This window comes from Crocodylus siamensis, chromosome 13, assembly GCF_052110815.1.
Source record: "Crocodylus siamensis isolate JL-2025a chromosome 13, ASM5211081v1, whole genome shotgun sequence".
In the NCBI taxonomy this organism is placed as follows: domain Eukaryota; kingdom Metazoa; phylum Chordata; order Crocodylia; family Crocodylidae; genus Crocodylus; species Crocodylus siamensis.
In genome coordinates, this window is record NC_143407.1 from 9924033 (window position 1) to 9950191 (window position 26159).

At 40.1% G+C, this 26159-nt stretch overlaps 1 protein-coding gene across 3 annotated transcripts; it reads left to right on the forward strand.

Moving 5' to 3' along the window:
* Positions 1–235: 235 nt before the first annotated feature.
* Positions 236–23811, forward strand: STK38 (serine/threonine kinase 38). 3 transcript variants are annotated; one of them, XM_090025924.1, is made up of 14 exons: positions 236–376; positions 2386–2518; positions 5098–5149; positions 5301–5423; positions 6367–6450; positions 8977–9100; positions 12250–12404; positions 13544–13646; positions 16225–16286; positions 17052–17169; positions 17498–17621; positions 18817–18912; positions 19233–19327; positions 20253–23811. In XM_090025924.1, the coding sequence occupies exons 2-14, from the start codon at positions 2388–2390 to the stop codon at positions 20381–20383; spliced, it is 1398 nt and encodes a 465-aa protein (XP_089882050.1). In that variant the 5' UTR covers positions 236–376; positions 2386–2387; the 3' UTR covers positions 20384–23811. The 3 variants fall into 3 exon arrangements, with proteins under 3 accessions (XP_089882050.1, XP_089882052.1, XP_089882051.1); XM_090025926.1 differs by having other exon boundaries at positions 20256–23811; XM_090025925.1 differs by having other exon boundaries at positions 237–376; positions 2383–2518.
* The last annotated feature ends 2348 nt before the right edge of the window (positions 23812–26159 follow it).

Sequence of the window (26159 nt, forward strand, 5' to 3'; positions counted from 1 at the left end):
CATAGGAGACATGATTCATTACATTTTTTTTTAAGAAACTCATGCATTTATCTATGCAAACCCTCCACAGGACGCCAGCCTCCCACGCCTGCTGGGGCTGCCAGGTTAAATCAACCTGAGCGGCCCTGCCCCGCACAGCGCCGCACTTCCGCATCCAGCTCCGGAGACCGGAGGCGCGTGCGCATGCGCGGGGCAGCCCCCCCCCCACCCGGGAAGGGGCCGTCTCCCAGCGGCGCATGCGCGCGGTGCTCGGGTGCTGGGGGCGCTTGTCCCGCGCGGGTCGCCGTCCGTGCCGGCTGCGGGCGCGTGCGGGCCCGGCGCGAGGGGACGCGTCTTCCGTCGTGTGAGGGGCGAGTGCGGCCGCCCTCCCGCTGAGGTAAGTCCCCCCTTTCCCCCCGGCCTCTGCTGTCCTCTGGGGAGCTCTCCGTGTGCCCCGGCCCGGACAGGGCCCTGCCCCCCAGGAGTACTCCCCGGGACAGGGCCCTTGCTCGCGCCCCCCATCCTGTTTTGCCTCCCTTCGTTTTTTTTCCTTTAAAGGAGAATCCCTTGTTAAAGCTTGTTTCATGCATTTTTGCACACCGATTTTTGCACCCCACTTTTGGGTTGCGACCCACAGTCTAGTCCACCCCCCTGCCTGAGGCAGGACCGTCCCTCTCCGAACCGCCCTCTAAACTGTACTGGCGACGACCGCTGACCATCTGTCCCAGGACATCCGCGCGGTCATCCCGATTGAATCGATGTCAGACAGGCAGCCGTGCGCTTGGCCGCTCGCTTCATCCCTGATGGGCAGAGTGCCGCGTGGACGCCCTGATCCCGGGGTGTTTTTGTACCGAGATTGACGCGGTCAAATGCAACCTCTGCCACTGGCCTGTTTGGGGCACGCTCGTTTTCTTGCTTTCTGAAGGTAGCATCTGTCAAGAACGTGGCATTAGCTAACGAGGACTTCTGCCAAATTTGCCATCGGCATCGTTGCAGTTGTATGAGTTACTTGCCTGTCTCCCCTCCCCCCCTTTCTTTTCATGCCTCCTGGCACCTGCTTTTCCCTGGGTGGTTTTTGTACCCTCTTCTCTGGGAAATGGGAACTAGCTGCATAACTAATGAGCAGGATTTAAATGTGCTTACAGCACATGGATACCTGATCTGTCGGCTCTTGTATTGTCCTGTAAGGGGAGAATCTGCCATGACTAACTCATGCAGTGTCACTTGGAGGTGTTGTTTTCTTAAATAAAATGCTTAGCTTCGCAAATACGGCTAACACTTCTCAACAGTGTTCAGGTGGCCTCTTCTCTTCGGGGAAAAAAGATGCACAGAAACGTGTTAGATGTTAAATGGCTCTTTGTAGCAAAGGTGCCCTATTCAAAAAGGCTCTTGGGAAGGTAGCAAATAATGATGTACTACAATCTTGTCAGTGCCAAGTGATATAAATGGGCAAGTATATCTGAATTGTGTCTCTCAGTTCTTCTCCGATTCTGAGTGATACGTACCAGCCACTTGAATGTTGTTCTTGTGGGTTTTATTATCACCAGAAACCCTTAATATAAATACAGTTTTGCATGTTGTATGCTTTGCATTTTATGAAGCGCCATACAACAGGCAAATTGAGGTGATGTAGATCTGTCCTGAATTTGAGCCAGAATATGGAATTGCCTCGCCTTCATGTACGTCTTAATTTTCAGAGAGCATTCAAACCATGGTTTAGGGAAATTAAACTTTCTGGTATCCTTGTTTTAAGTTCAGATGTATTTTAAAACGAATCCATATGGTTTTTGGCAGGCTGTCTTGGGCAAATTTCCATTAAAATGGAAGACAATAAATACAATTAAGGAAAGTTGCTTTCCTTCAGATATTCTACAAGCTCGTTTGTTAACAGCTTGGCTCCTACTACATTTCATAGTAGGGAAGAGCAGCATGTAACAAATCTCAAGGTATCCTCTTATCCTCTTTCTGTACAGGTCAAAGGAAGGAGGGCTCTTGGATTAAGTATCTTGGCAGATTCTATCGTTCTTAGCATTTATAAAAGGCAGTGAGATGTTTTGGGAGTAGTACAAAACATCTGCAATACTGCCTCAAAATGTGGTTTTCAGGCATAATGTTTGTCAAGTTTCCTTCCCTCTTGTTTCAGTTCATTGTTCAAAAACAGGAAGTTTGACATGTACCTTTTAATTTTGTACTATTTTTCCCTGCTCTGTCTCTCTTGCTGATGTTTCCTGGTGACAGATCATTTGTCTAGCTCCTTTAATTATTCTGTTAACGCTTTATATCATATTAATATCTCCACTCAATCTCAATTCTTAGTTCCAACTTCTAATGTAGTGAAACATCTTTACAAATGCACATTCAATTTAAAGCATATTTTGCCTCTCACTCTTTTTCCCTTCCTAGTAGCAATGGCAATGACGGGTCCAACACCCTGCTCATCCATGAGTAACCACACCAAGGAACGAGTTACGATGACAAAAGTGACGTTAGAAAACTTCTATAGCAATCTCATTGCACAGCACGAAGAACGGGAAATGAGGTAAAATCTGTTTTAGGGTGGAGGAGATAAGTGCGTTTCTATAGAAGGGAGAGGATATTATTAGTGGAATTGTTTAATGGGAGCTTCCCTGTAAACATTTATTCTCCTACATTGTGGCTTAAATGCAACTTACTTTAGTATTATCATAACCATGGTGATATTTTAGGGGCTCTGATGAGCAAAGTACTTGCTGAAAGGGCTCAAAATTAAACAGTGCAAAAATGTTTAGCTGGAGAACATTATAAATTAAAACAGAGTATCCTTGCAATTCTGCATATTTTGTCTTAAATCCAGCAGTTTGTTAGACCAGGTTTTATAAAAAAGCCATATGGTTGAGGCTAAATTGAGGAAAAATGGGGGTAAGGCATCTTTTTAAAACTAAATGATATTAAAAAATTCATGTAAGTAGTAAAGAACAACTTCAGCCCCTAAAAATACACCATCTACTTTTGATCTTGATTTTTTTTTTTTTAATTCCCCTTGTAAAACCTTTGTAGCTTTAAGAGATCATAGTGACCAAGTTTCATTTTATGTCATAAAATGTGACTTAAATACTGATAATCAAAGGGTATTAATCTCTTCAGAGGTGCTCAGAAGCCACAGAAAAAGTTTAGCTTGTTTTGTAGCATTTTAAATGTGTATGCAAAAGGAGTCTAAAAAGAGCTGTTAAGTAATGAGTGATGAACTATTCATTAATAATCTTCAGAAATCCTGATCCTCCAAGATGCTGAGTACCCTCAGCTATCATTGGTTGCAGTGGCACGTGTAAAATGCAGCCTTTTGGCAAAAAAGGGTTCTCTAACTATAACTTTCAGAAAGGCTGAGGATTCCCTCACTTGTAATTTAATGACAGAAAAAGCTAACTTAATCATTATGAAATGCTCAATGACAAAAGTAAAACAGGTACTGACCCCCCCCCCCCGGAAATATTGAGGTAATAAAGGCTGGGTTATCTATGAGCTTTTTAGTGCCAGTAATGAATAATTTTTAGATTCAGTCTAAATCAGGAGTTTCAGTGGCTTTGCTCACATTTCATGTGTGATTCCTTCTGCTTTGTGTTATCTACCCTACTTCCAAAGCCTTGCTATAAAGCGGCCTTCTCTCTGTAAGATGAAGATTTGTGTGCATACACATTCATTAGATTTGCATTGTGAACGTGATTATTTATGATTGCACACTTAAATCTGAATTCCATGTCCTATCAGAATGAGATGGAAGGAAAAACTCACCTTTGGGTATAAAGTAGAACTGCGTCAACACTGTTTGATCTATGAGTTACTTCATGTGAACTGCCTGTATGTGAAGGATGGTAGGCAAATAACGGGAAAGCAGTTTCAGTAGGGGTGATATAGACATGTTGGCCTAAAATGTTATCATAACTCAGCAGTTTCTTAGTGGTACTGGAAGCAGGAGGAGGATCTTGCAAAGAATGACTTGCAAAAAATGACAGAAGTTCTTTATTGAATCAACAGTATACGCACTGAAAAATTCATAAAGAAATTTGCAATGTGCTTTGTTCTGGGAACTCTCCTTGGCATCTGTAATGTCTAAATCTGAACAAAAGTAGGCTACAGCCTCCTTTGCCCTGAGAAGTCAGGTGGAATTCAAGTTGTAAATGCATATGAATACAGTAAGGTGGGGAGAATCACTAATACCAATTCAGGCAGGATGCATTCCACCTCCCTAGTATCTCAGCATCTTGCAAAAATAAATGAATTTATCCTTTCTGGTAGGGAATCTATTTTATGCCTTTTATTGATGGCAAACTGCAGCACGGAGAAGGCAAGACCCAGATCCATGAAGGAGTTTAGGTTCTGAACTCCTTTTTAAATCGGTGAGGGACCGATTTAAGTAACTTTGTGTAGTTGAGGAGGGTAACTTCTTTCTCAATAATAAACCAAATCTAGGCCTAAGTGTGTTCCTCATGTGATGCAAGAAATCATTGGCAGAGCTAGAAATTGAGCTCATACCTCTGGAATCTTGGTTAAGGATAACCATAGATCACCTTTGATAAATTAAGGTATGTGAAATTTCAGATAGATGGTTTAGTTTAGCAAAATCAGAGGGAAGATGGTGAAATTGGACTTCTGATAGTAATTTTGCTATTGGCTTAACTCTGAAAAGCATCTGTAAATCTATTTTTTTCACTTTGATATTGCCTTATTTCAAGGGACATTTTTTGGAGACTGGACGCACACCTTGCTGGAGTTATTTGACTCCGGGTGACTTTCCTGCTCAGAGCGGGGGGGGCTGGACTTGATGATCTCGCAAGGTCCCTTCCAGCCCTAAACTTCTGTGAGTCTGTGAATGTGCAATAGACGTCAGTTGTCTACACATCTGTAATCTATATAAATACACCCTTTTATGTATGAATGGGTAAACTGAAGCAGAGAGGTTGGAATTTCATGATTGGTTTGATGCTGGGTAAGTTAGGAACAGAACATGAGGATCCAGACTTCCAAACTCTTAGCTTTTTGTTCAAGATAACACTCCCATGTTAAAAGTATATGTGCTTTTTTTTTTTTTTTTAGCATTGTTGAAGAACTGAACATTCCTTATAATTGTGTTTCCTGTTTCAGACAAAAGAAACTAGAACAGTTGATGGATGAGGAAGGTTTAAAGGATGAAGAGGTAATGACTTCAAGAAAACAAGCTTTCTGATCGAGAACTAATGATTATAGTAGTTTTAATTTGTTTATGAAGATCGGTGGGGGTGTTCACGGAAGAAACTTAGACTAACCATGTGACTCTCATTCTCTTTCTCTTTGTAAACAAAATCTAGAAGAGACTTAGGAGATCAGCACATGCCCAAAAGGAAACCGAGTTCCTTCGCCTAAAGAGAACAAGGCTCGGCTTGGAAGATTTTGAGTCTTTAAAAGTAATAGGCAGAGGAGCATTTGGAGAGGTAAAAACAGGAAAAACATGACTGCTGTATAAAAGTACTAGCATAATAAGGACTAGAATGCATTGAAAGGCCTTAAATCAGTATACGCAGTTTGAAGGCAAATGACATGAAAATAGCTGCTGATGGTTTAGAATTTGACATGCATTGAGTCTGCTTTTATGCCATTTTTAAGTCGGTGCTTATGTATATTTTAAAAGCATATAATTCTAGTAATGGTTGACAAACCTGTATGTTAAAGTTCTATCTACAGAAGAGGTAGATAGATAGCAGCCTGCCAGGTTCTTCATGTGGTATTGCTGAAATACCTTAACCCTAGATTTGTAGGGCTAGTGTGGAGGGTGCAATGATAGCTGAGGGGCTAGTTATACTGCACTTAAATGCTGGAGAAAATTGCCTGCCAAACAGCATTTAGACCATCCAGTTCATTTCATATAGGCTGCCAAATGCCATCAGAAGGAATCAGCCTTATTACAATGATCTGTTGTCCTAGAACTAGTGTGCTCTGTATTTCATTACCGTACCATGAGCCATCAGATGCTCTTTTCTGCATCTGATGCTACTTTTCAAAACAAAACTGAACCGTTTGTTTTACGGGTATAGGTCATAGCCGTGTTTATCTAAGGACACAGGCAGTCAAGGTTTTTTGGGTAAATCTGATATCTTGTATTAGACCAATTCAGATAGTTGGAAAAATCCTTCTTTGCAAGCGTTTGGGTACGAATACTCTTTGAAAGATATTTGTACCTGGAAGCTTGCGAAGAAGGATTTTTTTTCAACTGTTTGAGTTGGTCTAATACAAGATATTGGATTTGCCCAAAGAACTTTGTCTCTGTTGAGCATTTAGTACTCGGAATGCTCTGAAAACAACACTGGGGAGGGGGCAGGAGGAAGTTTCCATAGGAAGGATATATTCGTGTCTTTTTTTTTTTTTCACAACGTATAGGTACGGCTTGTCCAGAAGAAAGACACAGGGCACGTGTATGCAATGAAAATACTACGCAAGGCGGACATGCTTGAAAAAGAGCAGGTGAATGATATTATTAAGTAGTGTTGCATTTTTCCTCCTTCAAATCTTTTTCTGTTCCATTTGTAAATTTTAATTACTGCATGACAATAGTGGGTCTAAATTTAAGGGGTAATTGCAATATAGTTTTGCAAGCTAAAAATTGTGTTCATTTTCTTCTTCTAACACTGCCACCCTCACAGACTTTTCAGGTTACACTGGAGATTTGAATGCCCAGTTTTCCCTAGGCTGCCTTTGAACATTTTAGCCTTTTGATTTAAACTTTACAGCTTGTCCAAGTCTCCCCCCACCTCATTTTCATCTTTAAAAAATTCTGATAATGTTTATGGGGATGTGGGGGAAGTAAATAATTATAATGTTGGTGATTGATTATATAGATGTACTAATATCTGTATTTATTAAAATATACATGTACTTAGTTTAGATTTGTTTATATGCTTAAAACAACTTAAGCTGTCATTTAATGGATGCTACAATTGTATTAGCTTTTCCCAAAAAGCATTTCATTCTGATGTGGAATAAGACTGGAAATTGGGCTTTAAAGTAACGGTTTCCCCACTTTGAAGGGGACATAGGAGTAACTGTAACTTAGTATAGTGAGGTAGCAGAAGGCAGAGTAGAAATGCACATGATAGACTAACTATAAGCTTTCATGATCAAGAGCTTACTTCCTGATTATAACAGATTATATTCTTTTTTACTACATCCTGTGATACTGCACATCTCTCTTTACCATCAAGTGTGTGAGCACATCGATAAAATCTTCAGATTAAGCCGGAAGTCAGTCCTTGTTCAGCACCAACAGCAAATTCTCCTTGTGGGCTCAGTGCTAGGAACATTACCATAAATTGCCAGTAAGGCCAGTGGTCATGTGTTGACCTTCTTGCTCAGTTACTCATGTGGGTAGTTCCATTGGAGTCGGTGGAACTAGTCACATAAGTAGCAAGAATAAATGAGCTGTTCAGGGTAGTTCAGTGTTAACAGGTGAAGAGTCTGTGCTTTTCTGCTATACCTTTTTCTAAAAGCAATTGTAGACCAGACATTAAAAGGATGCACTCAGGTTAGAAAGTTACTTTTCCCTCTGTTTTAACTATGAGTTACAATTAACACAGGAAATTACCATAACTGAAAGAGATTGAAAGGGTGGGGAATCTTACTCTTGTTTACTTCTGTGCTTTCAGTGAGACTAGTCTTCTTTCCCCTCCCGCAAGTAGTATTTTTTTTTTCTGTTTCTTTCATACCCAGATCAGAAAGTTTGTTTCATTTTTTAAAATGAGGAAAGGTTAGGATGAAAATTGTCCAGGAATCTGGAGATACTTTATTCCATGTTAAAATGATTAGATTTCAATATGATGTTGTTCCAAGATTTTTTTTTTAAAGACAAAATGTTTAAACTTCATTTTTTTTTTAATACAATTCTAGTTAAAGATGCTTTTAGCATGGGTTGGTTGTGGTTATGCAGGCTTGCTAAACTGTTAGGAATCATTTTAGCTGGACTCACATTTTAGAGCTCAAAACAAAGTTCCTTAGCTTGGATGAGTGCTAAATTATAGACCTGAGTTTTTCCCCCTTTTTTTCTAGTTAAAGGAGTCATAGCTAGTGTCTTATGTAAGTACTGTCTATAGAACCATTCTAACCTAAATCACCCTGTGGCTTATCTGCACAGGGAAGCTTTCTGGCACAGCTCATCTAATGTAATTTTACTTCTTTAAGTCTTACTGATATAACTCCTTGTGTAGACACTCATGCAATACAAACAGCACAAGAATTTATGATAACAGCAGTATTTTTTCCTATTAAGTCAGGGTCTTATTTAATTCCAGAAACATTTGCATATCTAAAACAATCCACAAAGAGAACTCTTAAGTATTCCAGTGTCATTGGAGCATCATTGAGGCTAATAGATATTTTGCACCTGAAAAACTTTCTGTAATTCTTAAAGGAAAATCCTCCTGTAGATTTCTCGCAATGGAAGTCTTAGAATAGAAATAGTTTGCAAATCTGTGTGCTGAGGAGTCAGCCAGTGGTCTAAGGTAGGGGTTCCCAACCCCCAGGCCGGTTGGCTTGACTGCCAGTCCGGAAGTGACTGCCATACTGCGGACTGGCAGCCAACCCCCTTTTTCTTTTTTTTTTTTTTCCCCATACTGAGTATATAAAAGGGTTGGCTGCCTGCCCACAGTATGCTGATCACTTCCAGTCAACAGTTTGTTCGTCCACAACATAAAAAAGGTTGGGAACCCCTGGTCTAAGGAATTCAGTAAGTATCTTAAAAAAGAAAGTGGATGAATGGCAGTGGCCTATATTCAAGGATTCTGGCTCTTTCTTTTAAGCTTGATGCAGTATTTTCTACCTAAAAATATTGAGGTGCAATGATGTTTCAATTTCTGCTGTTGGAAATTTGACAGTTTTTTGGTGGGGGGTTGGTATTTTGCATTTTCTCTTTTGGAATAATTTACTTTTGTGTGGAGAGAAAAAAATTCATCAGATAAAATGTAAGGCTTATAACTAATTGAATTCATGCATTTCCAGGTGGGCCATATCCGTGCAGAACGGGATATTCTAGTGGAAGCAGACAGTTTGTGGGTTGTGAAAATGTTCTATAGTTTTCAAGATAAGCTGAACCTCTACCTTATCATGGAGTTTCTGCCTGGAGGTAATTAGTTGAGAACAAAAGGTCACTTTGACTTTTGTTCTTTGTCTCTTCTTCCTCAATAACCAACCTTGTCTGTCTTTGTTACTGATATTTGTACATGTAACTGCTGCCTATCTTGGGCTATATTGTGTAAGGAACTGAGCCGTTCTTAAGGCCTCCTGGCTTTGGGGAATTGATCTACTTGGTACCTTGAAGGACCTGGCCCATGGTTATGGGTTTATTCTCTGTGTGCCCTCTTTCACAATTGTGCTAGCTGCAGATGTTTGAGAACTGGGTCAAACATCTGCTAATTCTTAGACTTTTACATCTAACAACTATTAGAATCATAATGTACTTTCTGTTTTCTAACCTTTTGCTTTTAGTAGGCTGGCAGCAGCAATAACCATTAGGGGATCTTCTTTTGGGAACTGAGAATAGGTTGACTTTTTAAAAAGTCAAAATTACTATAGTGTACAGAGTATGTGAATGTTCGAGTCTTGCAAGTTTTCATTCTAATGATGTATTACGTGATTACTAAAAAAGAAAGCTTTCTGACTTGACATTGTGCCATAACACAGTTTGTTCTAGATAAGAATTCTGTAACCACAAATGTTTATGTAAGATTCAGATTCATAGATTGCGAGGCTGGAAGGGACCTCAGAAGATCATCAGGTCCAGCCCCCTACACTAGGCAGGAAAGACAGCTGGGGCCAGGTGACTGCCCAGTCTCCTCTTGAAGATTTCTAGGGTAGCCGATTGCACCACCTCTAGAGGGAGCTTATTCCACAGTCTGGACACCCTAACTGTGAAGAAGTTTTTCCTAATGTTGAGCCTGAAATGGTCTTCTAGGAGTTTGTGGCTATTACTCCTGGTTTTTCCCAAGGGTGCCCTGGTGAATAATTGTTCACTGAGCCCTTCATGTACTGCATATGCAATTGTAAGTGGCTGTCCGCTTTGGTTTGAGGGGCATTTCTCTGTACACAACTGAACTTTATGGTAATTGAGTGGTGTGTGTCTAGGACAGCTGTAATACAATTTTCTAATTTGATGGGAGTGAAATATGGAAGAAGCTTACTAAATTGCAGTTGCAAAAACTGTACGATGTGACTGGATGCATCTACACAAGATGCTGTTGTGCAGTAGCAACAAGCTACTGCGTAATAGTGTTGGCCGTAGTAGTAGAATGAGCTACTGTGCAGTAGTGTCTGAAAAAAAGCCATGAGGGGACGGTACTGCGAAGTCATTTAGTCAATTGCTTATGCAATGACGGCACGGTAACAACTGTGCAGTCTGCTGCTTGTGTACATGTGGCCACAGTGTGTAATCTCTCCAGTAATTCCTTTTCTTCTGGCGAAGCAGTAGCTGACTGTTGCAAGGTTTCCTATATCTGTTACTCTTATGTCATCTGATATGGTATCTGATGTTGATGAAAACTAAACTAAATGAATCCAAATATCATAGGACTATAAAAGGTTAAAGTTGAAAGGGACCTCAGAGGTCACATCCAGTTCAACCCCCTACTCAAAGCAGGACCAGCCCCAGCTAGATCATCCCAGCCAAAGTATTTGTCTAGCTGGGTTTTGAAACCCCCTAGAATGGAGCTTCCACCACCTCTCTGGCTAAGCGCCTGTCCCAGTGCTTTACTACCTAACTGATGGATGAATGATATTCTTCCTAATATCTAACTTAAACTTCCCTTGCTGCAAGGGAATGGTTGCTTGTTCTGTCATGTGCCACCACTGAGAATAGCCTAGCTCCATCTTCTTTCGAACCCTCCTTTAGTCTCTTCTCTTTTAAGTCTCTTCTCAGTCTCCTCTTCTCTAGACTAAAGAAGCCCAGTTCCCTTAGTCTATCTTCATAAGTCCTATCCCCCGCCTCCAAACCATTTTGTTGTCCTCTGCTGGACTCCAATTTGTCCATGTCCTTTTTGTAGTGGGGGGCCCCAAAACTGAACGCAATACTCCAGATGTGAACTTGTTTTGACATACCTCTTAAATTTCCATAACTGATTAATTCTCCAAATGTAGTATTTAGCAGATGGTCTCTCGGTGATTAATGCAAACTATTTGGCATCTGTTGCGTTCATTTCTTTTTAATTGGATGTCTTCATACGTTAAAAAATTGCTGCTTAAAACTTTTTGCTAAGTACAGAGGGTCGAAAAGGCTAAGGCTGAATCGATTCAATCTTCTCAGGTTAGTCTCAGCTGGGTAGACTGAACTGATAAGGAACTGAACAGACATTCACTTTTGATTCTGGGAATGCAGCCAGATGCCTGCAGTGGTCCAGGCCAGGGAGCTCTAGAGCATGCCTCCCTGCTTGCTGGAACAGACAGCTTGGGCCAGGCTAGCCTGCCCACCCCACAAAGGGGGTTGGGGCATGTTTGGGGAGGTGGAAAGCATGCTGGGGGGCTGAGGGTTACCTTGAATCTGGAGGAGATCTGGGACAGAACTTCAGTAAACCGATTTAACCTAAATCAGTTGAGTCCATCTACATCCCTCCAGGCTTATCTTAAACCAGTTTCGGCCATTTTGAAAGTGGTTTATGTGCACTGACCTTCTGTTGTGTTCAAGATATGAACTGGTTTCCAGCCACTTATACTGGTTTGTGTAATTTCTGTCCCTAGGTTTATGTCACTAAACCAATTTCTAACTCTTATTTGCTGTTGAGGCCAGTTGATGGCCTGTGGTCACTGTATTTTTTTTGACTGTCATGTGGAAGAAAAGCTGGGTGATAACTATGTTATGTTAAAGAGAGAACCTGTATTAACTAGCTTTTAAATTATTTATTTGCATTGTGCTGAGGTCTCGCATCAGGTCAGCATTGGACTGTACTTGTATACAGGTAGTTTTGGCCTCTGCCCCAAATTCTCTGAAGCCTGTTAAGCTTTATATTCATTGTCTCATTGCTAAATGCTTTTAACTAAAGAGATGACTGAGTTTGAATATAAATATGCAAATGACTACTACTCGTGTGTTACCAGATGCATTTCTTGAGTCCTTGAATTTGTATTACTTGGATTGCATTTGCTTCTTTGTAAACTCAGCCTAAATTTAATGAAAAGGAAAATAGTGGCATTAGTTTAATGGTATATATCTTCAAAATTAGTAGGAAGCTAGAGCTGAATCTGTTTATATTTACTTTATGCTAATTGGTGGTGGGCTTTTTTTAGGTGATATGATGACACTGCTGATGAAAAAAGATACCCTAACAGAAGAAGAGACTCAGTTTTATATAGCGGAGACTGTACTGGCCATTGACTCCATCCATCAGCTGGGCTTTATCCATCGGGATATAAAGCCAGACAACCTTCTCTTGGACAGTAAGGTACAAAATATTAACTACTAGATGATGTTTGGGTAGCAGTAAAGAGACTGTAAATCTTAATCTCCCTCTTAAATTCAATATGCAGTACTGTGATATAGGGTACTACCACTTAATCTCTTCAAGGTCACGCAAAATTGATGTTTTACTTCCCCCAAGCACATTAAAGATAATGACAGAAGTCGGCTCAGCCTCGAGTTCTCAGTACCTTATTTTGAGTGATTCTCTGTGGCAGTTATTTTGAACTATTTTTGGTTATTCTGAGTACAGTTTTAAAGCACGCTTTCAGTTTCGTTTCTCCCTCCTTAGTCCAATATACTTCCTTTATGATCTGACATCTGCTGGGCCACTGCTTGCCAAATATTGAGTAGTGCGATTTACATTTAAATGTGGAGTTGTAACTGATCCGTTAGCTTTTCACTCTTGCTAGATCTTATCTCTGGTAGAACCAGGGCATCTTTCTTCAGGGTGGTCAGGTTACTCGGTTACTTCTAGGTGTTTGCAGCAGGTAATACCTGGGGAGTTTGGGTATTTCAACACCCTCCTATTGCTAAGTAAAACTAAGTATTTAATTTGTGTGGAAGGAGTTTACCAGCAATAAATATTTACTGCCTAGTTAATTCTAAAACAAGGTAAAACTAATTAATATTTGGTATTGAACGTAGCCTCGTGGGCATAAGGGAGTGCGTATACATCTACAAAGTCAGGATTTAGATTTTTAGAAAATATTTGCAATGCTTTCTACTTGTGGCGGACTTTTGAATCTATTATGGAGTACCATAACACGTAACCCCTTCATTTTTGTGGCACAGGAGGGACTAGAACTTCCTTTGGAGACTGCCGTTTGTTTTATTAAACAGCATGATGCCTTCCTTCAAGGTATTATGGGTCTAATCCTGCAAGATGCAAGGTGCCCTTGGCGCACTCAGGAGTAAATGGTCAATAGGACTGTGACCAGGCATTGACTTGTCTGCTATGTATTATTATTATTAAGCTGTTTCAACATCTTCAGTTATACTAGAACAGGACATAGTACATAAGCCAAGAAGAATTTTGGCATCTGAAATAATTGGAAAGAAACAGCTTTGTTCTTTGGATCTGTGTCTTAAATTGTTTCTACATTTTTGGGTCTCCATCTCCAGGGTCATGTGAAGCTATCAGATTTTGGTCTGTGCACTGGACTGAAGAAGGCTCACAGAACAGAATTCTACAGAAACCTGAACCACAGTCTTCCTAGTGACTTCAGTAAGTTCTCTGAAATGAGTACCAGTATTTTATATTCTTTCATCCTATGATGATTGACTTCTATTGCAAAATACCGCAGGTGTGTAGAACCTTGTTGTGGATTAGAAGGTGACTAGTGAATTGGGTAGACTGCAAAAACAAACCTGGCTACTGTGTTCTCCCAAACCTTGGTGATCAGTAGTAGAAGGAAAAAGATGCTAGTTACCTTTATTTTGCGTTACTTAGACTTTGCTGTTCTGTATGATGGCTCATTGCATTTAATGCACCCTGATTTAAATCACCAGGGTAAGAAGAGTCGAAGATACCTTGATTGGAATGAATGAGTCTAATCTTGTTTTGCATTTGTACTGATTCCCCTAAAAAGGTTGCATTTCATTAGTTTGTAACTGTTAAGATGTTGACTAGCAAACGGTGCCTTCAGTGCTAAATTTAGTACTTTTTTTCTGCTAACCAGAAGGATGCAAGTAAATAGATACTTATTTACACATTTCTATAGTTTAACATATGTTTAGTCATATTCTTAATTTTTTTGTATATTAGATTAATATCTTACGTCTTGTGTCAAGCTGCTGTCGGACAGAAATTAGACTCTGGTTAAGATCGTGAAACACAGCATTTTGAAAGTTGTTTTAATTTACTGAGGATGTTTAAATATGTTAGCTCTATGAGAGAGATTACCAAACCATGCTTTGTTGAACAAAGCAGCTAGTTCTAAATGAAAGGTAGCATGTAATATAATTGTTTCCGGTGCTCATCTCCTTTAAGACGTTAGACCTGATAGATCTTAGGCTCTCATGTTTACTTTTATAGATTGGAAGAGGAAAATGAGGTTTTCCTGCTTTTTTTCCAACTCTGAGTTGGTTTCTCCACTTTTAGTTCAGTTCAATAATTAGGTCAAAGTGAAAGAAGAAGAAATAAAATTCTTCTCTGCCCTTGCAGAAGAGGTTACAGCTGTCAAATGCTATTTTATCATTTTGGCTTTAGGTGTTTAGCCAGTGACTTCCCCCAGCTCAGTAGAGGTTTTTTTTTGCCTGCCTTTTAGACCTCAGCAGTGAGCATGTACTGCTTGAATAATTAATATAAATGATTTGAGTAGATTACCATAAACTGTTTTTAAGGCATAAGCATATTATAGCTTCAAATTTTAACTTTATGTTGGTTTATTTTTAAAAAAGAAACATTATTTAAATTTACTTTTTTTTCTTTTATTTTACCTACCTGCGTACCTATGTACCTGCATGCCGGGGTAATAGGGCAAACCCTGCCATGCCTCATTTGAGTGATGGCTTAACTTTTGGAATATGTGTTCTTACACATCAGCCTTTCAAATAGGTTTTCATCTCAAGAAGGGCTGCAGCATGGCAGCTGAGCAAACGGTTCGTCATTGTGGCTGTAGTTACTAGATAGTTACATGTGTTGTTTAAAGTAGGGAAGGCTGATGCTTTCCGTTCTGTCTCCATGGTGTGGAAGCTTTAACTGGACCTTCAGTGTGTTAATTCCTGGGGCTTTAATCTAAACAGATCCTCCTGATTTTAGGCCCTGAATCCTACTTTAATGTTTATGAACAGTAGTCAGTCTTGACTATATCAAAACACTTTAATTCAAGTGATCAGGACAGTTGTGTGACTTTGGCTGCCATCCAGTTCCAACTGAAAGGGAGCACCCATTCCAAAAAGTTCACCCGTACAGGTAGTATTGACTGGCTCTTTGATAATCTGTTTTTCACTTCTCAGCTGTAGAAGCTGAACACCTTTCACCTCTGCAGGTAGTGCCTTCAGATCAGGGTTGAGGTGTGCTAGAAAGACTGGTAATACGTCTTTCTTGCTACTTTATCTGCTTTCATTTCTGTGGATAGTGAAGCCTTTGTTCTCTTGGGCTCTGAGTCTGACTTCTCACTTGAATTTTATTTGCAACAAGTATATCTGAGGGAAAGGGTTGTCCTGTATTGGGTCTCTTGCTGCTGTCGTGCTCTGCAGCTTCAGCACTTGCACCGTAAAATTACTGTACATTTGGCTATACCCAATATATATTACTTTTATAGAAGGCGTTTTTCAAAGCACTTGAGATCTTAGTATCCAATTTGGGCTGTCCTCTGTGTCTGTATGGCAATTACAAAACCTTGAAATGTCAATTTTTTATGTAGTTCTATGAAAGGACTGGATCTTTTTGGAAATTTACAGGAGTGAGACTGAAGGATGGATTTTGAGCGTATGTTGTTGTAAAGCTTATGTTGTGCTTGGGATTTATTGCAGATTTATGGGGGTATAACTGAGCTCAGAATTTATCTTTGTTTTAAAAATGCCTTCACTCCCTGAAGAGAGTATTTTGATTGTGGAATTAATGCTTCTGAAAGCTGGGTTTCTTATGGAAGGGCCAGTTGCATGCTGAGCACAACAGCTAGAATGCTGCAGTGTGGGGCACTTGGGAGTCGAAATGATAGGATCTGCAAGCTGTTGATGAGCTAGGAGTAACTCTACCTGTCTGTTGGACTTTGAGGATATATGACTTGGGCAGAAATTGGAGGAGGAGGAAAAAAAATTAAGCAGTAGTGACATTCATGTGTCCTGGTCTCCTTTAGCTTTCCAGAACATGAATTCTAAAAGGAAAGCAGAAACTTGGAAGAGAAATAGACGTCAGTTGGTAAGTACAGTTCATCTGGCTGGAAAGACACAGCTGTGAGCTCTGAAATGGAAACAACTTGGCTTTTTAATATTAAATATGGTTGTCATTAACCCAGTAGTGCATTTTAAAACTCTTTAAGCCATACTTGGAAGGTGTGTGTGTATAATGCACTTAACTTAGTGAATCCCCTGGCTTGATGGTTTTATGGTGCCACTATGGCTAAAAATAGCAAAGTTCTTGGCCACTTTCGACATAACATTGCCTTTTGGGAACCTGCTATCCCAACCTGAGACTGATGCTTCCTGAGAAATGGGGGGATGGGTGGACCAGCACTGTTGTTTGCATCCTCCTGCATGTAGTGGTGACTATCAAGAAGAATTAATGAAAAAGAGCATGTGTTCATATGTAGCTGAAACTATCAGAAAAAACCCAGAGGAGGAATTTCCAGCTGTTTGTGTTCAGTGGCAATGCAAATGTTAGAGATGGACGTAAGCCATGCCTTCAGGTCTGAGCAAGGCTTTCCTGTGACCACCTTAGAATTTGTCCCATTCCAGGGGAAACAAGGGCTGTTAGGCTCCAAGGCTTCTAATGTCGAAGGCAAATAAAAGCATTAATATCTTCACACATCTAAAATAAATGGCCACAAACAGCTTTGCTTTGCAGATTCCTGTATAGATATTCCTTTTGGAAAGACCCTTATGTCTTTTTTTTGTTTAGCATAAATACCCATTGTTGTAGAAAAGAAATCTCCAAAAGTATGTAACTGAAACCATTCATTTTCAGGCCTTTTCCACAGTGGGTACTCCAGATTACATTGCTCCTGAAGTATTTATGCAGACAGGATACAACAAGCTTTGTGACTGGTGGTCGCTTGGAGTCATTATGTATGAGATGTTAATTGGTAAGAAGCAATGTCTGGTCTGCTAATAACTACTTTTCCGCGTGGCTTTGGTTATGTATTTTGTTACGTTAGACATTTAGAGCTTTTAGAATCTAGGCTTCTTAGCACACGTACGTTGGAGGATCTAGGGCTCCATGCACACTTTCACATTAAGCAATTTTACTTTCTGCTGTTCACCTTCACTTTACTCGAAATTTTTATCTCGTAAATATCCCATGTGCGGTCACTGGGTCTGTCCTCCTGCACACCTTCCTGAGTATAGATTTCAGTAGCCACAAACCATTCTTTACCTTGCAGGACAGCAATTCCTCTCTCTCTCCGTCTCCAGGTTATCCTCCTTTCTGTTCTGAGACCCCTCAAGAAACATACAAGAAGGTGATGAACTGGAAAGAGACTCTCACCTTTCCTCCAGAAGTTCCAATATCTGATAAAGCCAAGGATCTTATTCTAAGGTACCAGCCAGGCAGTAGTTATCACATGACTAGCTTAACCAATACTATTTATTAAATATTACTAACTCCTTATCTCACCTGAATGTATGAAAGACTTATAACACGCCTAATAGAGAGGGTCTGTGCTTAAAGCTGTTGCTTAATTCAAGGAGATGTGTTTTTTATGGTTTTATAACAATTGGCAAACAGCAACCAAACTTCTCCTCAAGTTCATAACTGTTACTGGCTTTCTTCAGTTTGCATCTCTTAAAGGATTACATTATTGAAACTCCTTCGTAAAGTAAGGATGTTTCATATGTCCAAAATGCTACAAGATTCATACTCCCAATGCCTTAATTCTATTTTCTGCATCTCTGAATTTTGCAGAAACTTGACTTTTATAATTCTAAGAAATAAAGAATGAGGATAATTTAACTGCCTGTATATAGACCACTTTCTCTTTGCAATGGCAAAGGATGTTTCTGAAACAGGCAAGGTTCTTACTTAATTTGAATTGTTGGTTTTTCATCAAGTGTTTTTGAAACATTTGCGAGTGGTGGGACAGTTATAGGTGATCCAGATAAGCTCATGTCTCAAAATGGGATTTGCCCACTGTGCTTTTACACACTGCCTTTATGAAGGACATGATAATTCTCTTTCGCTCTTTGCCAACATTCATGTTTTCTGTGAGAGCCATTCACCAACACCAAGATGTTCCTTCCTGATCTAGATCAAGATAGATGTATGCAATAAAATTTGGACAGAGTTTAGGGAATATACATTCTGTCCTACAAACTTCCCGGAAATGCTTTTCTTCAGACTTGGCTGTGGGGTGCAGCTGATAGTGTATTTAGAGCATAGTTTATGCACAAGTTCTACTGTGCGCCAGGTTGTTTGTGAAAGACTATGCAGTTGCTTGCCTCTGTCATAATCACATACCTAACGTTTCTAATAATTTTTAATCTATGATCAATACTTAGTAATAGTTGTACAGTTTGTTGGTGTACTGTTGCCCTCTACTGGCCTACATTTTATTAAAACTTAAATAGCCTACACTTCCATCTCAGCTTTTACGTTCCTTAGAGTTTGTATTTTGCTTTTAACGTGAGAACTCTTATAATTAAGTATCTCTAATTATAACTTCTTAAATATAGATAAATGCCTTGCATTTTCTAAACGGAACACTTCACTATTTTCACGATTCCTTTTTATACAGGTTTTGCTGTGAATGGGAGCACAGAATTGGTGCACCTGGTGTTGAGGAAATCAAAACTAACCTTTTCTTTGAAGGGGTTGATTGGGAACATATCAGGTAAGATATTGCTGGGCAGTATCCTTTCAGAAATCTTAGTCCTTGTTTAACTTTCTGGCCGGTAATCTAATCACAGTAGACTTGTTGCCAGTATTCCTTTATTGGTTTAAAAAAAACCCAAAAAACAGTGCTAACTCAGATGTACAGGGAAGTAGGTCTTTGTAATAACCAAGCATGGGAGAGAGAAGTGGAATACAGAACTTGATCTGAAATTCCCTGAAATTTGGGCCTTGTTCTTGAGACCCTCCCAAAATGTAGTGTATTCATTGCCTGCCATGTGTTGCCTTAAAATCTAATACTGAGTGTGTTGTTTTTGGCAGAGAGAGGCCTGCTGCAATACCTATAGAAATTAAAAGCATTGATGACACCTCAAACTTCGATGAATTTCCAGAATCTGATATCCTTAAGCCAACAGGTAAATACCTGACTGCAGCCTGTAGTTACCTATTATATACAATAATATAGTGTTTCCTGTTGAAGTTAGATGTGCAAAAATGGCTTAAACTAGCAAGTTTATGGTAAGAATGCTTTTAATACTTACAGATGATTCTAAATGGTAACTTATGAGCTCAGTCCTGCCAGTTGCTCCATGCACTGGACTTTGAGTAAACTGTAGCCAGTAACAGGGATAGACCTTGAAAAGTTGGTGGAAGGATTCATTATGTCTAATTACGGGAATCTGTATGAAGCAAGGCCTTGTGGAAGCAGGCTTTTTTTACTGTAATATCTAGATAGAGGTGGTGTTAAGGAGAACTTCGGACTTAAACCCACAAACGAAAGGAAAACTTGTATTTATCAGACTTATCTTCCTTGTGTAATATGTATTGTGGCAGTGTTACAGCCAAAAGTCCCTTATGGTGGTGACACTGATGCCCTTGCCTGCTTTTTTTTTATATATATATATGAGACACTTCACAATTATACACACCCAAAATCATGATTGTCCCTATGCTGTTACTAATGACTGTTTGTAAATGTGTAGGTGGAATCTGGTGGTCCTCTGGGCACGTGAGGGTGAGGTTTAACATATGCAGATTTACCATGTGGTAGATTTAATGTTGTCATTGGAGTGGGTCTGCTTTAATCAAAGACTGCTTGACAAAACATTTTTGAATGACCATTGGTAGATCTTTTAGAGCGTTTTAGTGAGTGGTTTTTAAAAACCCCATAGACTCCAGTGCTTCTCTTGGATTGCAGCTAAGGAATAGAACTGGGCAACAGCATTTTTTTCAACTTGGGGATGTGATGGGTTTTTAAAGACAGTTGTGTCTAATATTCTGTAGAATAAGTACCATTTAATGTCTGAAGAAATTAAATCCTTTATCTCCTTGTCTCTTAAGTAGCCACAAGTAATCATCCAGAGACTGACTACAAGAATAAAGACTGGGTTTTCATCAATTACACGTACAAACGTTTTGAGGGCCTGACAGCCCGAGGAGCGATACCATCCTATATGAAAGCAGGAAAGTAGTGTCTTGACCTGGGACTATTTCTGAGCCTTGGATTTTACTTCTCTGTACTGAGATTGTACCCTTCAAAGAAAACCTTACCTGGGGGCTAGAGCTCTTGGAAAAGATGTTCAGCTCAGTATATTGCACACCATTGTTGTTAACCTGGATTTCTTTTTCTGCTCCATTGAAAAGTCTACAAAACGCTCTCACCACCTCTGCTGCAAACAACATTTTGCTGCTTCTGGAGAGAGTGACTCTGATTTCGTGTTTGGTTCCTTACCAGATTGTTCAGTCCATCAGAGACAGAGAGAGAGCACGAGAGCGAGCCTTTCTGTTGTGACACCACGAAGCTTATGGCATTTACACAGGCTGTTTTAGCAGTCCTCCATTGTGTGACATACTTAACTTGCCAATTCTGCCAGCAGTGTTTCTCTCATGGTTAAGAGCTGTAGTACAGAGGAACTAAAGCAATAATTAAAGCTTAAGGTAGACAACTCCAGTAAATCACCGTGTAGTATAATGACAAAACTTGTATTGCCTTAACCTTAGTTTGTAGTTCTGTTTTTTATAGTGCTTCTCAGAAGCATCTTCAATAGCATTTTTCAGCTCTTTCTCAATTGCCTCAAGTTGTGGTGCACTTTACTTTTGGTACTAAGACAGAGACAGTGACCCTCAATCCATTAATTTTTTTTAGAACTATGAATTTGTGTAAGGCTTTGCTTTTTCTGAGCAGTGACAGGAGAAACAGTCTACTCGTCTTTGGTACAGCCTATCCATGGAAACGAGCTGAATCTTCAACTGCTGTGAGGAAGAAGCATACATGTAATCAATGTGGGTAATAGAAGAGATTAGTGAACCATAGGAAGTAACAGGAGCAGGCCTTGAGTAACAGGTGGGATGGGGAGAAAGGAAGCATATCCATTTATTTTGAACATTGCTATACATTCCTATGTACAATAGGACAAACCTTGGGGCTTCCTGTTATTGCTGCTGTCCTCTCTTCACAGCTTCTAATATCTGCCTAGTCTTGGTCAGCTTCAAAGATAAGGATGATGATGTAAACTTTTGTGGCCTTTAAGCTGTTAGCAGGATGTAACAGCAGTGTCTAGGCAGCAGTGAGTTATGGCAGAAAGCATCAAATTCTTCCAGGTGTTCATTTAAAAATCCTTGTCCAGTGACCTCCCCTTTCCATTTGTGTGTTGTTTCTGTACCATGGCTGAAGTCTTGCAGGGAGATGACCTCTTACCCCACATCATCAGAAAGTCCTAGTACATGGAACCTAATCCCCCTCTTTTACTATTGTAGTTTATGGAAGCACATTCCTTTATGATCAGGATGCTCTCTGTGAGAGCCCCAAAGTGCCTTCCCTTGCCTAAACACCTCTCGGAGCTCTCTAACTTGATCAGACTCATTTGGGAGATTCTGCATCAATGAGCACTCTTTTTTGCACCAGTTTGGGAGCTGTTGTTGCACTCATGGTATGCAAAATGAATTTATAGGTCCACAGCTGTGTGGAGCTGTTTTTTAATTTGTCAAAGCATTTAAATTAATGAAGTTGTTTTTTTAAGTACATATCAACTTAAACTGTTGAAATTCCTGTTGCATCCTATTTTTGGTGCTGAATGCTAGCATATAATAACTCCCATGTTTAGAAGGTAGAGCAATGCCTCAGGGTATTCCAAGGGCTATTGGCTGTATTGTATCCTAGGTTTTTAGACTAGCAAAAGGAAGATAATGGGATTTTGATGTAGCTTTTTTTTTTTTTATGAGAGCATTGTGGAATATTCCCAGAATAGTCTTTTTAATTGAAGTGCCACAGAGTAAATGTTGAATGGAGGGTGGATCTGAATGCAGGTGTTGTGCTTGACGGAAATGCTAGTTAAGACTGTGGTGACATCTTGTTAACATCCTCTGTCTAAAAACTTTAACTATTAAAGCTTTCCAGAATGCTGCACACTCTGATTTTCCTACTTTGCTGTAGTAGGAATTGTCTCATTCCATTGCCATAAGCAGGTTAAATAAAGTTGGGTTCTGCAGATCCTGAAGTCAGGAGTTGTTTTTACTCGGGCAATGGCATTTTGTCGACAATGGGAATATTCATGTCGGTTGAGGTTCTCATAAGTAAAGGTTTGTAGGATCAGACTGTTTAGCCAGTTCTTTCTTTTCCTGCCCTTGACAGGTTTTTTTTTTTTTTTTTTTTTTTTACTAATTGATGCTTACGTCTCAGATGTGGAAGTTGCTGTGTCCTATTATAATCCATTTTCCTTTAATCCTCATTTCAAAATATGTAGCTAAAGGCCAAGTACAGACATTTGGGGAGGTTAAGTTGGGTTCAAAATGGCCACCTGATTTAAACTTAGCTGATTCCTGTGCTGACCTTACACTTAGACCTGGTCTCAGGGACCAGCAGTCAGTCTGAACCTGTAACTGCACAAGTTCCATGCATACAAACTGGTCTAAAAATTGCAGAACCCATTTTAAGATAAACTTGGATCTATGCAGTATCAAACTCGCTTAATTTAGGTCAAACCGGTGCATGGGACTTCTGTATGCTTTCCCCAAGTAGCTCCAAGGCCAGAAAAGCCCAGCCCTGGGGTTGCTCTTTTCACTGCCCCCCCCCCCCCCCAATTGAACAGCCAGCCCTCTCAGCCACTGTCCTACAAGCCACTTGGGGTAAAATTGCTTTTATCAGTGTTAGCTGCTGCTGGAGCTGATCAAGGAAGTCCTGGTGGGAGGTAGGGCAGGAGGCACGGGGATATAGGTTTGCTTGTGGGGGAGTGGACCCCACCCCACCCACAGGTCATGCCTGTCACTCCCACCCCTTGTGGGTCACGGCTCCCCCCCGCAACTACCCCCACTAGTGTTCCCCCCCCAATCCTGACTTAATTGACACTGGACAGCCATTTTGAATGAATTTAACCTCCCCCGAATGCCCCTGGATGTCTACTTAGCCTAAGTGGTATGTGCAAATGAACTACTTAACGAAGGGGAGCGAGGCTTTGCTGCACATCGGCTTCTCCATGGTAACTGTCCATGTGGATGCTCTTACCTCCCTGTAGGTGAAAACTAAACTGGTGTAGCTCTACCTTCTGTGAACTAGGAGCGTCATGGCTTAGCTCCTTTTACTGTGGGGTAAAGCATGCATGTGGACAGTTATTGCAAAGAAGCTGATCCACAGTGAGTTCCTGTTCTCTAGCTGCCTGCACATACTCATAAACAGTTGGAAAGGTAAGAGCTGTTACCAGTTTCTTATTTAAGCCTTTTTATTGCAATCTTATTTAAGCCTTTTTATTGCAATTCCTAACAGCTGCTTTGCCTATGTTAAAACTTTTAAGTTGAAAACCCTCCTGAGCTGTTACAAGTTTGAGAGTAAAAGATATTGAAACAGTAGTTGTATTAGAAGCCCTTTCATTGAAGGGACTAGTGTATTTTTTTTTTTTATTTTTTTTTATATATACCAAAGACAAGGGAGAATCTGTACATCTTGAGCTCATGCTGATTTGCTGTGAAAATCACTATACAGTACTGTGTATTAGCTATCTCTTGTGTATATTTAATTTCTGAATGTGTTTTGAAACCATATACAGTTTGTGTTTTATTGCTTTTGAAATTAAAGATGGATTTTTTCCAAAGCACTAGGGGTAGTTCAGCCACCCGACTTCTGTAGGCTTTTAATAGCAGTTTGGTGCCTTTGAAAATCTTCCCCCTAACACTGTACCTGTTGGTCATCCCCTTCCAGTAACAGGTTTTCCCTTAAAGATACCTACATACATTTGTTTTCTACTACATGTGGTTTCTTAGCGACACTAGAGGGGGGGAAAGTGTGTTATTTCCAGGATCCATGCATTACTGCTATCAAAATAAGAGTTTTTATGTTTGCTAGCCAAAGTTTTTTTGTTTTTTTTTTTTAATAACTTGTTACTGACTTTGTATATTCTCTTACTAGCTGCTAAACTGAAGTCATTACCAATGCCTTCTAGCTTTTTTACCCCCCCTTTTTTCTTTTAAGTTGCAGACATGAGTCTTGCATGAGGCAATCTCCTTTTTTTTTCCCCAACTAGACGTTCAGCAGTAATTCCAGTCTTGTAATATCCTAATGGGAGTGAACATGAGTTATACTGCTAATTTCTCTTTGTATCAGGCCGAACACCAAATTGCACTTAGACGTCACTTATCACTGTGCACTGACTCTGCCTTAAATTGTCAGTCGAAAGTGTTGTGTAGATACTGAAATGTGTTACAAAAACCCAACTGTAAAATTTGGCAAACTTGTTCCGCGTGCTGCTGGGGCCTCAGCAAAGGGCTCCTCAACTTTGTATGGGATGAACTTTTACATTCTGTTGAACTGTGTAAATAAAAAGAAAACTCCTCTTCAATAAACATTAGTTTTGTTAACGTGCGTGGGGTCTTTTTATAAACTGAAATTCCTCTTGCAGATCTCTGAGATTTTATCACAGAAAGTGTTGTTATTGTTTTAAATTAGGACCCTCAGCAGAGCTCTGTTCAACTTGGGCACATTTCAGTTTGCTTTAGAGGCTGAAGAATCCACATCTAATTTTACAGATCACTCAACAACTCCTTAATCCACTGCAGCTGGCTCGGTTGGACTATGGGGCGACAGAAAACACTGACTGTGAAGGGAATGAGATGCCGTAGGTGAAAAAGATGGTTTGAATGGAGTCAGAGTGCTGAAGCATATGCGTGTGGGCAAAGGATAAACAGTATTTCTGCTTTAACCTGCTTAAGCTAAAGGCTGTATTGCATGAATATGTCATTTCTTGATCTTGGCAGTTTGCAGCTGCTGTCCCTGTATGAGGGCACAATCTGATGCTTGTAACAAACCTTGCTTGAAGGATTGTAGGGGAGAGGGGGGGAAGTAAAGTTTTGTGGATGCTTTGAGAAATAATATAGTGTTACTGAGTTTTAGATTCTGGGCTGAGTCTCCAGCTGGCACAAATCAACATTAGCTCTGCTTTTTGCAGCAGAGCACTGCCAGCTCCTACCAGCTGAGCACTGTTACTATGATATCTGGGATCCTGGTTTTCTCTGTTTTAAAAATGGCAAAATCCACAATTAAAATGAAACATCGTTCTATATCTATATATAGATGTAGATATTGTAACTATATCAATAAAACATTGTGTTCAACTGAACAGTGTGTGTGTGTGTCTGTGTGTGTGTGTGTGTGTGCGCGCATCAGTTGAATACAATGTTTTATTAATATAGTTTTAAAGTAGTTTGGAAGCCTACCACTGCCTCAATCACTATAATAAAATAAATTCTAAATACCTATAATTTTGGGGGTTTTTATCATGGAAAATCAGAGCTCCCCCTGCCACCTTTGCTCACCAGGATGCAGGTCCAGTCCAGCTGTGGTTGAGAGCCACTTACCCCTGCAACTTGCCAGTTTTTGAATATTGGCAAATGGTTAGACTCCAAATTCATTTATCAAAACCTTTTAATGAGACTTTCAGTGGTTGACATTTCCTTGCAGAAGTTTCCATAACTGGCATCAACTTTACCTCTTCATTCCCCTTTAGCCTACACTTAGGAATGTATGTCTGGGCCAGTCTTTGGCACAGAGACAGAGCATGAGTGTTTGACTTCCCCGATGCCAGCTAGCAGATCAGAGCTTTCTCATTGGAGCGGTTTGATTAACATCAGCTGAGCTCCGAGTAGGATGGTATTGAGTACTTTGTGAACTTCAGCCAGAAGGTGCTATGAAACAGTAAAGCTTTTTTGAGATCCTGGTTCATAACTCGGTGCTAAACACACTGGTGCTGTGTTCGCTTTGAG